The sequence below is a fragment of the Lygodium microphyllum genome, chromosome 21 (assembly GCF_053477565.2).
Source record: "Lygodium microphyllum isolate KBCC chromosome 21, Lygodium_microphyllum_v1.1.10, whole genome shotgun sequence".
In the NCBI taxonomy this organism is placed as follows: Eukaryota; Viridiplantae; Streptophyta; class Polypodiopsida; order Schizaeales; family Lygodiaceae; genus Lygodium; species Lygodium microphyllum.
In genome coordinates, this window is record NC_141155.1 from 66,473,723 (window position 1) to 66,486,419 (window position 12,697).

Sequence of the window (12,697 nt, forward strand, 5' to 3'; positions counted from 1 at the left end):
TACAAAAAATTCCTAAATACATGATTTTGCAAGCTTTTGCGGATTATTGTATTCATGAATAAGGGATAACGAGGATAGTGTTATACAATGATGAGACAAATTAGTTTATTATTCAAGAATACAAAATGTCACTATTTTTGGACTCATTTGTGATAATTGGCATTAAGGCACTTAATATATATCCTTGATATATAAAAGAACAATGGGGTGTATATTCACAAAGTAATTTGAGTAAAGATAAATAAAGAGGGAGGTTTGGGAAATTACCTTATTACAAGAATGATAATTTTTAAAACATGCTAAGAGACTAGAGACGAGTTGAAGTCTTGCGAACAAAGATGGTAGGGTAAGGAGGGGACAAACTTCGATAGATAGGCATGTCCTCCCTGAAAAGCTTGTAGTACTTCATTTATGAATATAATAAGCCAAGTATGTATGTCCTCCCCTAAGAGCTTGTAGTACTTCTTTTTACTCATGTGCGTTGATAAGGAATTTTGTTGTTGCATCGTGCAAGGTATAGTAACCCTTGGAGTCGCAAATCAACCAAACATGGTTTATTATTGGCTATTGGCTATTGCATCCTAATACATCATCCAATAAAAAAAAGGGGGATGTGTCCTTTTAGTTTTGTGACAGTACAATAAAAAAAGAACTCAAAAGAAGGGTTTGTACATGAGAAAGATAGGCATCCATCATATTGGCTTGCTTAACCTAAGGTTTAGAAGCTCCAATTTGAGCACATCCTAGATAGACCTTGGATCTCGCCCTTGTACGCTTGATGTCTTCATAATTGAAAAGAAAGGCCTCTGCAATATTGGCTTGCTTACCTTAAGGTTCGGTAGCAAATCCTAGATGCAACTTGGATTTCATACAATTGTACGTTTGTGATTTCCATTAATGAGGTAAATAAACATAGGCATAAGCTTACAATTAGGGGATCAAGATTCGAGTGTATATAATGGAGGTCTTCATCAATGAGGTACATGCAAATATATGTTTATAAGGATTCTTTTATTTAGTCTTTGGAGGGATTAGGAACCACTTTAATTTAAGAAAAGGCAATCTTAGGATTGAGTGTATAAGGATAATTGCTCTTTGATGAGGAACCACTAAAATAAAAATAATAGAAGGCATTTTCAGGGTTAAGTTTATAATTATAGTGAAGGGAGCAGGACCACTTAAATTTAATTAAGGCATTTTCCAGCCGCTTTTCAGACCACCCAAGAGAGAGAGAGAGAGAGAGAGAGAGAGAGAGAGAGAGAGGGGTTTTCAAGTGGTTGGAACATTCCAAATGATGTCTCAAAGGGAGAGAGGGAGAGTTCAACCAATAGTTGAGCTCTGTTTCTCAGCTCCCAAATCTTTGCCAGCTTATCAAGTTGCAAGCATCATAATTGCAGGTCATAAGCAGGCTTGTTGAGCCAAGGGTGGCTGCTATCAGGTTCCCGCATCGACCATATCCTATCCTAATCATGCCTATGTAAACTTGGAGCATACTTCAACCGGCAAGGCCAGGTGCGTTTCATTTACCAACCCATATTATCGCTTCGCCTTCTTACTGACTTAAAGATCGAGCATAAAGCTTTAGGCGATAGTAGTCTTGAAGGCTTGGCTCATCAAAAAACACAGTCTTTTTGCGTTTTTTCTCGTCTCTCAATCTTGGGATGCCACAACAGATTGGGTGCTGGATACAGGTTTTCATCATAACGGCTGGATAATCATATTGGCTAGTGATTTTTTACAATTGGCATGCTAAGATGATAAATTTTGACATAATCATTACTGGGTCTTCCACTTGTACACAACCGGATTGCCCAGAGGACTCCAAGAGAGGTAATCGTCCAGGCAAAGCTTTCCTCCTTTGGGAAAGCTCATAAGATCTAAGGCCCAGACTTGCTCAGTATGAACGGATGAAATGAGGATTAGGCCTCCCTTGGTATAATACGAAACAGACCATACTGACTGAGTGTCAATCAGTTGATGTGCTCTTAGAAGGAGTATCTGCCATGGTTCATTTACAGACAGAGGATTTGTACACAACATCAAGAAGCTCATCTCATCTGACTGTCTTCTTTCAAGAGCATGTAAAGACCTGGGCAGGAGCAGTTTTAGATGTAAAGAAAAGGTCTGTTCATTTGGACTCCCTTCATCAGACATGGCTAAAGAAGCAACAACCACTTGATAGAACTGTACGATTTTGGAAGCGTGCCATTTGTATTTATGCAAGCTACAAGGTGATAACCCATTTCTAAGTCAGTTGGTGCTTTTTACGTTTGCTCTTTAGCTCATCTTGGACATGAAATGCTGTTCACTATATGACAAATGTATGAGATTTTGCATTGGTTGGTCATCCAGCAGTGATTAACAGTAATGTGTAGTCTACTATGCATCACACATACACCTTAGAAGATGATTTATTAAATGCTCCTGCCAGTGAGGTTGTTTTTGTTGCAGCTTTGTCAGTTACGCACTGTGTTTCTCCCCAAGAATGCAACAAATGATGTTTGGGAATCACAGCATGAGTGGGGTGCAACAAAAGTGTACTCACTATGTTCCGAGCTTGGAGGATTTTTTCTGAAGGTGTTTTTGGGGAAAATTGTTGAAAGTTCTTGCGTTTGTGTGGTTTGAGAATCAAATGCTTGGGGACTAAATAGTGGACCATTTAGTGTACAGGTTGCACAGCTCATTGGAAAGCCAGATCTTGCTCCAGATGCTTGGGTCAGAAAATTAGTGACTCTTTGTGATGCTGCACCTGCAACACCTTATTCAACCATGAAATGTATGCTTGAGCAAGAACTGGGGGCATCGATCGACAATTTGTTCGAGGAATTTCACAAGGACCCGATTGGTTCTGCTTCGGTGGCTCAGGTTTTCTTTCTGAACACAGGAATCAGTTTGTCAGCTTTGTTTTGAGAGTGATTAAGGACTTTTTTTAGTGTTGTTACTTGCAAAAGTGCCATGTCAATCTATGTACCAAAAAGCTTATTTTTATTCTCTTTTATTAGCTTAAGTTTAACATGCATAACTTTGTTCCCTTTTTTCTACAGGTCCACCGTGCAAGAATCAGGGGTGCTAAAGATGATGTTGCTGTCAAGGTGGGGCTTTTTACAGAGTAAAAGCTTCACTTATTGTGTGATAGGTTGAAATCTATGCCAATTCTGTTTTTTATGAGTAGAGTGTTCTATATGAAAGTTCACATCTAGAGTATAGAGCAAGATGTGAGATATGGCCCTAGCTCTTGCACTGTACTGTTGCGAATAAAAAGTGAAGATGCATAGGCTGTATGATGAGCATTTATGTAGATGCCTTGTACAACATAGCATGCCCGATAATCATATTATTTGATTATATTCGAGACTTAACATCTCAAGAAAATGGAAATAATGAATATTTAGAGTTGGAAATGATAATTATGTAGAAAATTATTGCCATGGAGACAAGTTGATGGTTAATGATGGGCAACAACCACACACCATATAAAACAACCCAGTTACACTTCTCAGTCTCACAAGATCATGCAAAGGATGTACTTAGTTACAACTTGAGGGTGAGAAGTATTTCTTACTCTCATGAGATCATGCAAAGGATGTACATATGTACACATGTGTCACATGCATATACGTATTTTGAGGTAAAACAATTTCTTACAAATTAGGATAGGATGAAAAGGAAAATTAGTCTTTCTTCATTGTCGATTAGTAGTACATGGATGTGGCTTCCTTTCGATAACACTGAAGGTTTAGCTTGAAAGAGAAGGAAGAGATTGCCAAGCAATTGTACGACTATCTTGCAAAGGGTTTTATTGAACTTGTGAGAGTCTGCAATGGAAAGGAAAGTGAACATGGAGAGAAGGAAACAAAGAGAGAACGTAGGTAAGAGGAGGAACTAGTGATTGTGATGTACAAGGCTGCAATAGTTAGCCCCAACATGTAGCTCTACGCATCAGTGTGGGTGCCGGATGGTAGTAGGGGGATGAGAGAATGAGGAGGATTGACTGATCACGAAGGATCAATGATGGATAACGAGAATAGGAGGGCAGGCTATTTATTTTTAGGTGCACACGAGGATCTTGGGCTGCTATCACTTGCAAGAGCATCTCCTTGCTCTCTAACAGCCTCCTTCTCTCTCACAATGGCTAGAATAGACTTCCACTAGCTCCTAAAAACGTTTTTCCCACTTGCATGGGCAAGTTTTGCCAAGTGCAGCCGTCTAATCCCATTTTTTAGCATTTTCAGCTTATTAAATCAATTATAAAAATTATTTAATAATTACTTTAGTGCTTAAAAAATAATTTCACTAGTCAGTAATTAGATTGGCCAGGCCAATTTGTCTTCCAAGTATCCATGAGTAGTTATTGACCCTTAGACTATTATTAATCAATTAATTAATGCCTAGTCTCGAATGTCACCACTGACCTTAGTGACCAATTAATTGGTCTAGGCCCAAATCTGAGACTGGGTACCACCTAGCACTTGTTGGGCATAACTCCAAAAATCTCCTTCTAATACTAATTTCATAGTCCATGAATCTACAAAAAAGAAAGAGTTACAAAGAGAGCAAATATCAGTCAATACACATGCTCCAAACAACAATGGTTATTCTATCAAAATATTAGAAAATTTGGGTCACACAATAGTGATGTTGACATAGAATACATGACATTTCAATATGCAAAAGCATTCAACTTTTCACAACCATGGAATTTTTCTTTATGTTTGTTGATTTAAAAAAAAATCACAATGTGTCCACAATCAGTACTTACACACTACTAGTCCTTGTAGAATATGAACCGTCCAAATGATGCATCAGCTTGTTCAAGCTTAGATTCCACCAATAGCACTCCAAGGGGAATAAAATTGACAATTTATTTGTTATGTCCTATCCGTAATTTAATTGACTATTGTGAAAATTAGTAGCTCACGAGAAACCCTTCAAGCCCTCCCCTACAACCTTCAGTGCTTCCATGGGCCAAGGACGATCATGAAGTTATCGATGTCTTTCTCCACCCAATGTCGACGTTGCTTTGGGGTGCATCTGCTTCAATCCACAGACGGCCAAGATTTGAAAGATACTTTGGAGAAGAAGTTACGCATTGGCACATAAAACTAAGGCTGTCAATACATGTCAGAAGTGGAGCAGCGGTGGAAGCATAAACATGTGCTGAAATAAACTGCTGAAACACAAGACAAAAAAGAGAAAAGAAAACGATACAGATGAGAACTCAGATGTATGCACGGGAAATGGAATCCATATATCTGAACACGAGACAGTCGCATACAACAGTGAGTCACTGGCTGCGTGGGCACTGGCACTGGCACTGGCACTGGCTCCTCTCTCTCCACAAAGTCTGCAGATGGTGAAGATGATGATACTGACTGAGGAGGAGCACTGAGTACAAATAGGCTGAAAAAGTGGGGAGCAATAATGCTGGTCGGACAGCATTAATGCTGGCCGACTGGTGCATAAAATGCTCCATTGGCATAAAATGCCACACCAGAAAATACCTAAAATACCTAATAAAAATGCCCAGCCCAGATCAAGCTCAGACTCACACATGAGCTGACAAATACTCTGCTAACACCCTCTCTCAGATCATGGGTGATCTGATACAATACAATAGTACAATGAAAAGGGATCAAAAACTATACAACAGAGAACCACCAAGTAGAATCATGGATACCCAAGCAGTGGGTGATCAAGCCACCACCAAGGTGCCTCGGAGAGAACCTGATGTCGATGTCGATCGTACCAAACACCTGAAAATAGAGAAGATCATAGCATGTCTCTGTGTCCTTCACCAATGTCTCGCAGTAGCATACAAGACCATCCTGTCAAAAATGCCCCTGAACATAGGTGACCATGGATTTCCCGCCTTTGGCCAGACCGCCAAAGTGTCCCCTCATGTGAGCTCCAGACGAAAGCCTCCCGTTCTCTGTTGTAAACGCCCCGAACAACGTAGTATGCTTAACAATTATGATATTCGCTTGTTTTCAAGATTTAATATAAAAGAGAATGAACACTTAAAGCTAAAAATGAAAATTACTCACAAAATTATAGCCATGAAAATGTAAAAGTAATGGAGACAAGATTGAGGGTTGAAGATGGGCAACCCCCCCCGAAGGAATGTATTTCTGCTCAACCCAAGTCCCTTAGGGAAGAGCTCAGTTACAATCAACCTGAGAGTGAGAAAAAGGTAATTCTCACTCTCACAAGATCATGCAAAGATGTACAAACACACATGCATTATCTATTATGCAATGATAAGAACTGATTTCTTTACAGTATGAGAGAAGAAAAAGGGGAAATCAGCCTTTCTCCATCGTTGATCAGCAGTACATGGATAGGGCTTGCTTCTTGTTGCTAAAATGGAAGAAAAAGCTCAAGAAGGAGGTGTTGTAATGAATTTACAAGCTTGCTGTCTTGTAAAACAGCAGTGATAGAAGAGGGCATATGGAGGAATTTGATAATGGAGAAGTGGGGGATGATGATGGGGATGGATGGGGCCAGTTTCTGGCTATCTGTGGGTGCTGTACATGAGTTTACAGCAAAGAAAAATGATGTTGAATGAAGAAAAACGAGCTCTTATTTATAGGAGAGGGGAGAGCTAGTACAAAAGGGGAAAGTGGAGTAGCACAAGACAAGTGTCCAGCCACATGTCATGAGATGTGACAAGTGGTGGGACACTTGGAAACTTGTGTGACAAGTGTCTTGACACTTGTCTCTTCTCTATGGCCTTCCTTTTTGGGTTGAATACTGTCAAGAATAGAAACAACCAAATTTAGTAAGCACAGTCAAAGTACAGAACTTACTATTTTGAGAATGACATCCCTATTTTTTAGGACTAGCATTTTTAGGCTAATTCGAGGCTCCTAAAATTTAGGGATCTCCTAAAATTTAGGGACCCCCCCAATATGGGTATCATATGAAAGCTTTTTCCGTGTATATCGCAAAAATGGTATCCGAATCTTCATGTGACTTTCCTATGCAAAGAAATGTGCATTTCAAGCTTTCAGCCCACACATGCACATTATACAAGCATTTCATGATCATGCCATCTTGTTGATTGTAACTGTCTGTTCTGGTGGATCTAGCCCACACTTCAAGGCATCAATCCTTTCTGTGTGCGAGTCTAACCCTGATATGTGTGAGTTCTAGTCACAGGCACCCAATCGGGTAATATAGGTGGAAGTGTGAACTATCTTTTCTCTAACCCACCGCGTGGGTCCACCATAACCTGTGACCACTCATCAGTGGCCAGCTCCAATGCACTTTTCTTTATATCTAATTAGTGCAAAGGAAATAAATTGAATAAATCATTATATAGACAAATTAATGAAAAAGGATACAAATTCTGTTTCTATAGAGTTGTGACATCTGTCAGATAACCAGCTCATCATGAACCTGGATGTCAATCCCAACTCCAGGATGTGATTCCGCCAGACTGAAGTCGATGCGTCAAGGACGTCCCTCTCTGGAACCTGTGTATCTGTATAAAAGTATAGATGAGGCGCGGCTGCCCCATCTGAACACCTGCTCACACTCCCTCTCTGGCACAAGAGAGTCGTGAGGGATGACCTCATCACCACCACTAGAAAGCAGCCAAGGAAGGGGCCACCAAGCCCTTCCCGTGATCCGAAGAAGAGGATCCCTTCCGCGCCTTGGACTTCACCTTGGTCGGAGGATCGGAGTCGGAGTCTGATGAAGGAGAGGACTCATCGGTAGAGTCAACATCCCGCTTCGTCTTTCTGCTCCGTCTTCCTGGAAGCCGCTAACTTCTTGCAGTCCTTCCGAAAATGTCCCTTCTTGCCACAGTGGTAACACTGGGCCTTCGACTTCTTCTTCCCGTCACCCCTCTCTGAAGCTACATAAGCCTCACCTCCATAATGTGCCGGAAGCCGCCCCTGTAATCTCAAGGATGTCTCATGCTCAAGAAGCATCGAGGTCATATGTGTAAAACTGACAGGAGTTGATGAGTCTGCGTCCGCAAAGCATTGGCCACTCCATCAAACTCCGGGGGGAGCTTGTAGAGGACCGTCCCGACGAGATGCGCCTCGGGAAGAGCAAATTGCATGTGCCCAAGCTGGTCCTGTACCTGCATAACACGAAGAAGAAAAGACTGAATAGTATCTTTCGGCTCAAACTTCATCTGCTGGAGCTGGCCATAAAGTGTGACGGCTTGCATGGTGGAAGGTGCCTCGTACATCTGCTGCAACTTTTGCCATACTTCAAGAGATGTCCTACAGGAGGTAACCGCCGGTAAGACTGCTTTAGAAATACACCGAAGCAACGCCGAGTAAGCACGGGCATCGTCCGAGTCCCATGTGAGCGCCGCTTCCTCATGGTTGTCCTCATCAAAGTCTTCAGGAAGAGGAAAAGGACAGAGAGGACGAGGAGTAGCTCCACAGACGATGTACCATAACCGCTTCTGCACAAACCAAGCTTTCATGACAGCACTCCATGTGAGATAATCAGGTCCATGTAACTTATCATCAGTGGAAGTGCACGGAGGAGCCATATGGAGAGGATAAGAAGAGAAGTAGAGAAGAGATGGAATGTAGAGAGGAAACACAGCCAAAACACAAGCACAGACTGCAGAAAATGAGAGTTCACATGCAATAGAACCCAAAATCTGATCAATAGAAGACAAAATCTGCTGCAGAAAGTCAAAAAATCAGTAAAAAACTGCCAAAAACAGCAAAAACGGCCTGAATTAACAGTCACCCAGCCACGAGAGATGCTGAATCAGCAAAACACAGGCTGTGAACTGGAGAAAAACAGGTAGAAAACTGTCTCCAGCAGCTGCAAATGAAAAACGCAGGCAGTAGAGGGTGCATAGGCAGCAGACGATGGCAAAACTGCAAAAAACGCAGGCTGAAAACAGCCCCAAAACAGGTTGCCTGGCTGCGACAGCAGTCGCCTGATCAGCAGGGGTACAAAACAGTCCTGAAATCAGCAAGAAAACACAGCAGGAGCACAGATCCTGAAATTTGATACCATGTCAGAAGTGGAGCAACGGTGGAAGCATAAACATGTGCTGAAATAAACTGCTGAAACACAAGACAAAAAAGAGAAAAGAAAACGATACAGATGAGAACTCAGATGTATGCACGGGAAATGGAATCCATATATCTGAACACGAGACAGTCGCATACAACAGTGAGTCACTGGCTGCGTGGGCACTGGCACTGGCACTGGCTCCTCTCTCTCCACAAAGTCTGCAGATGTTGAAGATGATGATACTGACTGAGGAGGAGCATTGAGTATAAATAGGCTGAAAAAGTGGGGGGCAATAATGTTGGTCGGACAGCATTAATGCTGGCCAACTGGTGCATAAAATGCTCCACTGGCATAAAATGCCACACCAGAAAATACCTAAAATACCTAATAAAAATGCCCAGCCCAGATCAAGCTCAGACTCACACATGAGCTGACAAATACTCTGCTAACAATACATTGGTGGAACCACTTTGTCTTCTATAGTCGAGAAGACGACGAGCATTGGTGGGAGCTATTTAGGCTACTCTATCCCCTTTTCACAACACACTGCGATTCGCTCCATCTAGATTTGCAACAAGGGAACATTCCAACATCTCTTTGCAAGATGCTTGGCCGTATTTTCAGTATGAAGCGATAGTGGTCATGCTACTACTTTAGGGAATATCCATGCGCACATTGTAAACACTTTTGGATGTGGTCACTCCATTGTCACAAAGTTTTTGCAAGAGTTCATCCATGCCATTATGCAATATGGTTCCCACTTTATTCATTGGCCCAACGCAGAAAACGAGCTAGGAGAGGTGAAGGAAGGCTTGCTTTAGATCACTTCATGGGATGCCCAATTGTTATGGAGCAATTGATTGCACACACATAAACATGACTCTCCCTCCCCACGAAAATGGAACCCCAATGGTTTGATTGTCACTTTAACTACAATATGATCATCTAGGCTATATGTGATACACACATGAAATTCCTTGATGTGAATGTCAGATAGGCCGGATCAGCAAATGATAGGCACGTGCTAAAGAACATTGGCTTCTATCACCTTTATCAAGGGCATCAATGTCTTTCTAAAAAGCCAAATGATTACTAATAAAATGTTATCGGCAAGATTAAAGCATCTCAAAATTTCACATCCCCGTAACATACAATGTACCCACACACCTATATATTATAGGTAGTGGGCGCCCATCATTGTCACTTTATTCTTTATTCTTTATTCTTTCAGTGATATTTGACTAAGGGAAGGCCGATCACACATTGTGACTGTTGGAGTTCTCACGTACAATGTCTCTCTCTCTCTCTCTCTCTCTCTCTCTCTCTCGCTCGCTCTTTTGCTCCATCTGCCATAGCTTGTATCTCTCTTGCTTCCACTTGCTCGTGTCTCCACTCGGGCTCTACCTTTCAAGATAAATAATGTATCCATCGAGAATTTTGACTCCCCCCAATGTGTCCATAAAGTCCATGTGCGCCATTCAGATGTGAATATGTAGGTTACACCTACGCTATATGCTACCCAAGGAATCAGATCTAGTAGTAGCCCTTATTGTATCAAGAGAGGATGAAGACAATACTGCCACTCTTCTTCCATGTCGACAACAACTTGGTCCCTTTGTCAAGTGGACATGCAATTGTGCGAAGCCTATTTAGGCTTGCCATCTAGACTTGCTGCTGCCCACGCATAGACCAATCACCCCACACAAACTAGTCACTGCCACTACATCCTCCCCCCCGCCGGCCTGTTTGCCCCCGCCCCGCCGGCCCATCGTTACCAGCCGCTAATACATACTCTCTCTCCTTGACACACGATCGTTTTTCTCTTTCTTGACATGATTGTCTCTCTTCTCTTTCTCTCTCTCTCTCTCCTCGACACCCATCATTCTCTTTTCCTCTCCCCAATATTAGATTGTTTGATGTATTCAAACTATTAACAACAATGTCAACATAAAATTAACAATAACATTAATGTATACATCAAATGCTAAGAATATTGTAGCATTTAGTGTTAAGTTAACATTAACATTAATGATAATGTGCACATCAAATGTTAAATCAATTGTCAAGAGAGAAATTCTAATATCCCTAAATGGTGAGGTTTCAATGATGATTGATAACGGTCTGTCATAGCCATTAAGTGGCAGCTCCCCAAGCTCCATCATCAATATTATTGAAAACCCCTATGCACATGCATCACCCCAATGTAAAGTCTCGAGCGTGAGTATTAGACAAGAAACATATCTTGTTGTACCTACCACTTGCAACATGTGTCCCCATGCATGCCTTGCCTGCTAGCAGTGTCTCATACTATCCTAAATGAGATAAGAGTGTACTTGTTAGGTGTGAACTATCATGGTTTTGTGAGCAAAAGTGGTTTTGTGTACGTCATCCAATCTCGTGCCAAATTGCAAGTTGATGTGTTGTTACAAATGAAATGTACCCTTAGGATCCAACTTGCACACGAGATATGACACAAGCCACATTCACAAATATCAAGGATTAGACATGAGACTCACCCCTCAGCCATATAGCCAAATAGGCTCACCCCCAAATTTGGGGAGCTAGTAGCACTCTGGGTCATGACTATACCACCAATCCACACCATCCAGATATATGGATGTGTCGACCAATGGGCCAAGAGTCCTAGAGTGGTGATCACACAATGAATGAATGTGCACAATAGGGCCTTGAGTTCTATAAATAGGACTTGGCTGCCCTAACGCCAAAGTGTCCTTAGTGCATTTGCATGAAGTCACTCCATGACCATTGTGAACAATGCTATGACCATCTGGATGTCCAAGGATATAACATCTAGCCTCCTCTCTTTGCTTTTGTGCTGTCATCACCACCATGAGTGGACCTCCCTTTCACATGCTTTCAGCCCCTCTTTTTCCTTTTGTAATTCTTCCTACAGATTTATATCTTTTTTCTCAAGTGCATTCAATTCTTCCCTTATTTCCAAGATTTCAGATTCAAAAGCTTCTATCATTTTCTGCATTTCAAATTTCAATGTGTCTATTTCAGAAGACATTAGCACTATTTCTTTTTCCAATTCCTGCCTCATAATTTGTAGTTTTGCGAATCATGAGATGAACTTGTTGATATTTCCTTTCATTCATGATGTGCGAGGTCTTCTCAAGCTTGTTAGATTCTGGGGAGATGGTCTAGTCATGGACCCTATGATTGTAAGTCTTATACCATGTGTTTTTAGAAGGGGTGTGATACACTGCTTCCATTGACAGTTGTTGCAGCTTTTGGTCAGATCCATCTCCCAAATACTCTTGTTCCACGGTTTGATGTTTACATTTATCCGTAGCATTCATCAGACATCCCCATGATTAATGGAATCACACACCATGCATGGAGTCAAGCACACAAATAGTGGCACTGATTTGCATGCAGTTGTTATAGATGTGTTCGGCCCAAATAGTGTCCACTAGTTTTCTCAGCACAATCATGTTGGTCTGAGTACATTCACTTCAGTCTGAGTACACCTGCAATCTGAATATATTCATGTCAATCTGAGTACATGCACTTCAGTCTCAGTGCATCTGCAATCTCAGTACTCTTACGTCAGTCTGGATTCACACAGGTATCCAGTCTGCACAGCACATCAGGCTTCATGTCAGTCTGAGTGCATTCATGTCACATCAGTCTGAGTACATCTGCCATCTCGATACGTTCACACAGGTCTGCATTGATG

At 41.6% G+C, this 12,697-nt stretch overlaps 1 protein-coding gene across 6 annotated transcripts in view; it reads left to right on the plus strand.

Annotated features, from left to right (window-relative positions):
- Positions 1 to 1,230: 1,230 nt before the first annotated feature.
- Positions 1,231 to 12,697, plus strand: part of LOC148018095 (Protein kinase superfamily protein) — a 44,207-nt gene continuing 32,740 nt past the window's right edge. For 2 of the 6 annotated variants that reach the window (XM_087661348.1, XM_087661349.1), the window contains exons 1-5: positions 1,231 to 1,512; positions 1,692 to 2,231; positions 2,452 to 2,577; positions 2,671 to 2,865; positions 3,045 to 3,092. In XM_087661348.1, the coding sequence (XP_087517474.1) occupies positions 2,004 to 2,231; positions 2,452 to 2,577; positions 2,671 to 2,865; positions 3,045 to 3,092 (597 nt within the window). In that variant the 5' untranslated portion in view covers positions 1,231 to 1,512; positions 1,692 to 2,003. Of the gene's footprint in view, positions 1,513 to 1,673; positions 2,232 to 2,431; positions 2,578 to 2,670; positions 2,866 to 3,044; positions 3,093 to 12,697 lie in introns of those variants that run through there. The other 4 variants (XM_087661345.1, XM_087661344.1, XM_087661346.1 and 1 more) reach the window with 4 other exon arrangements.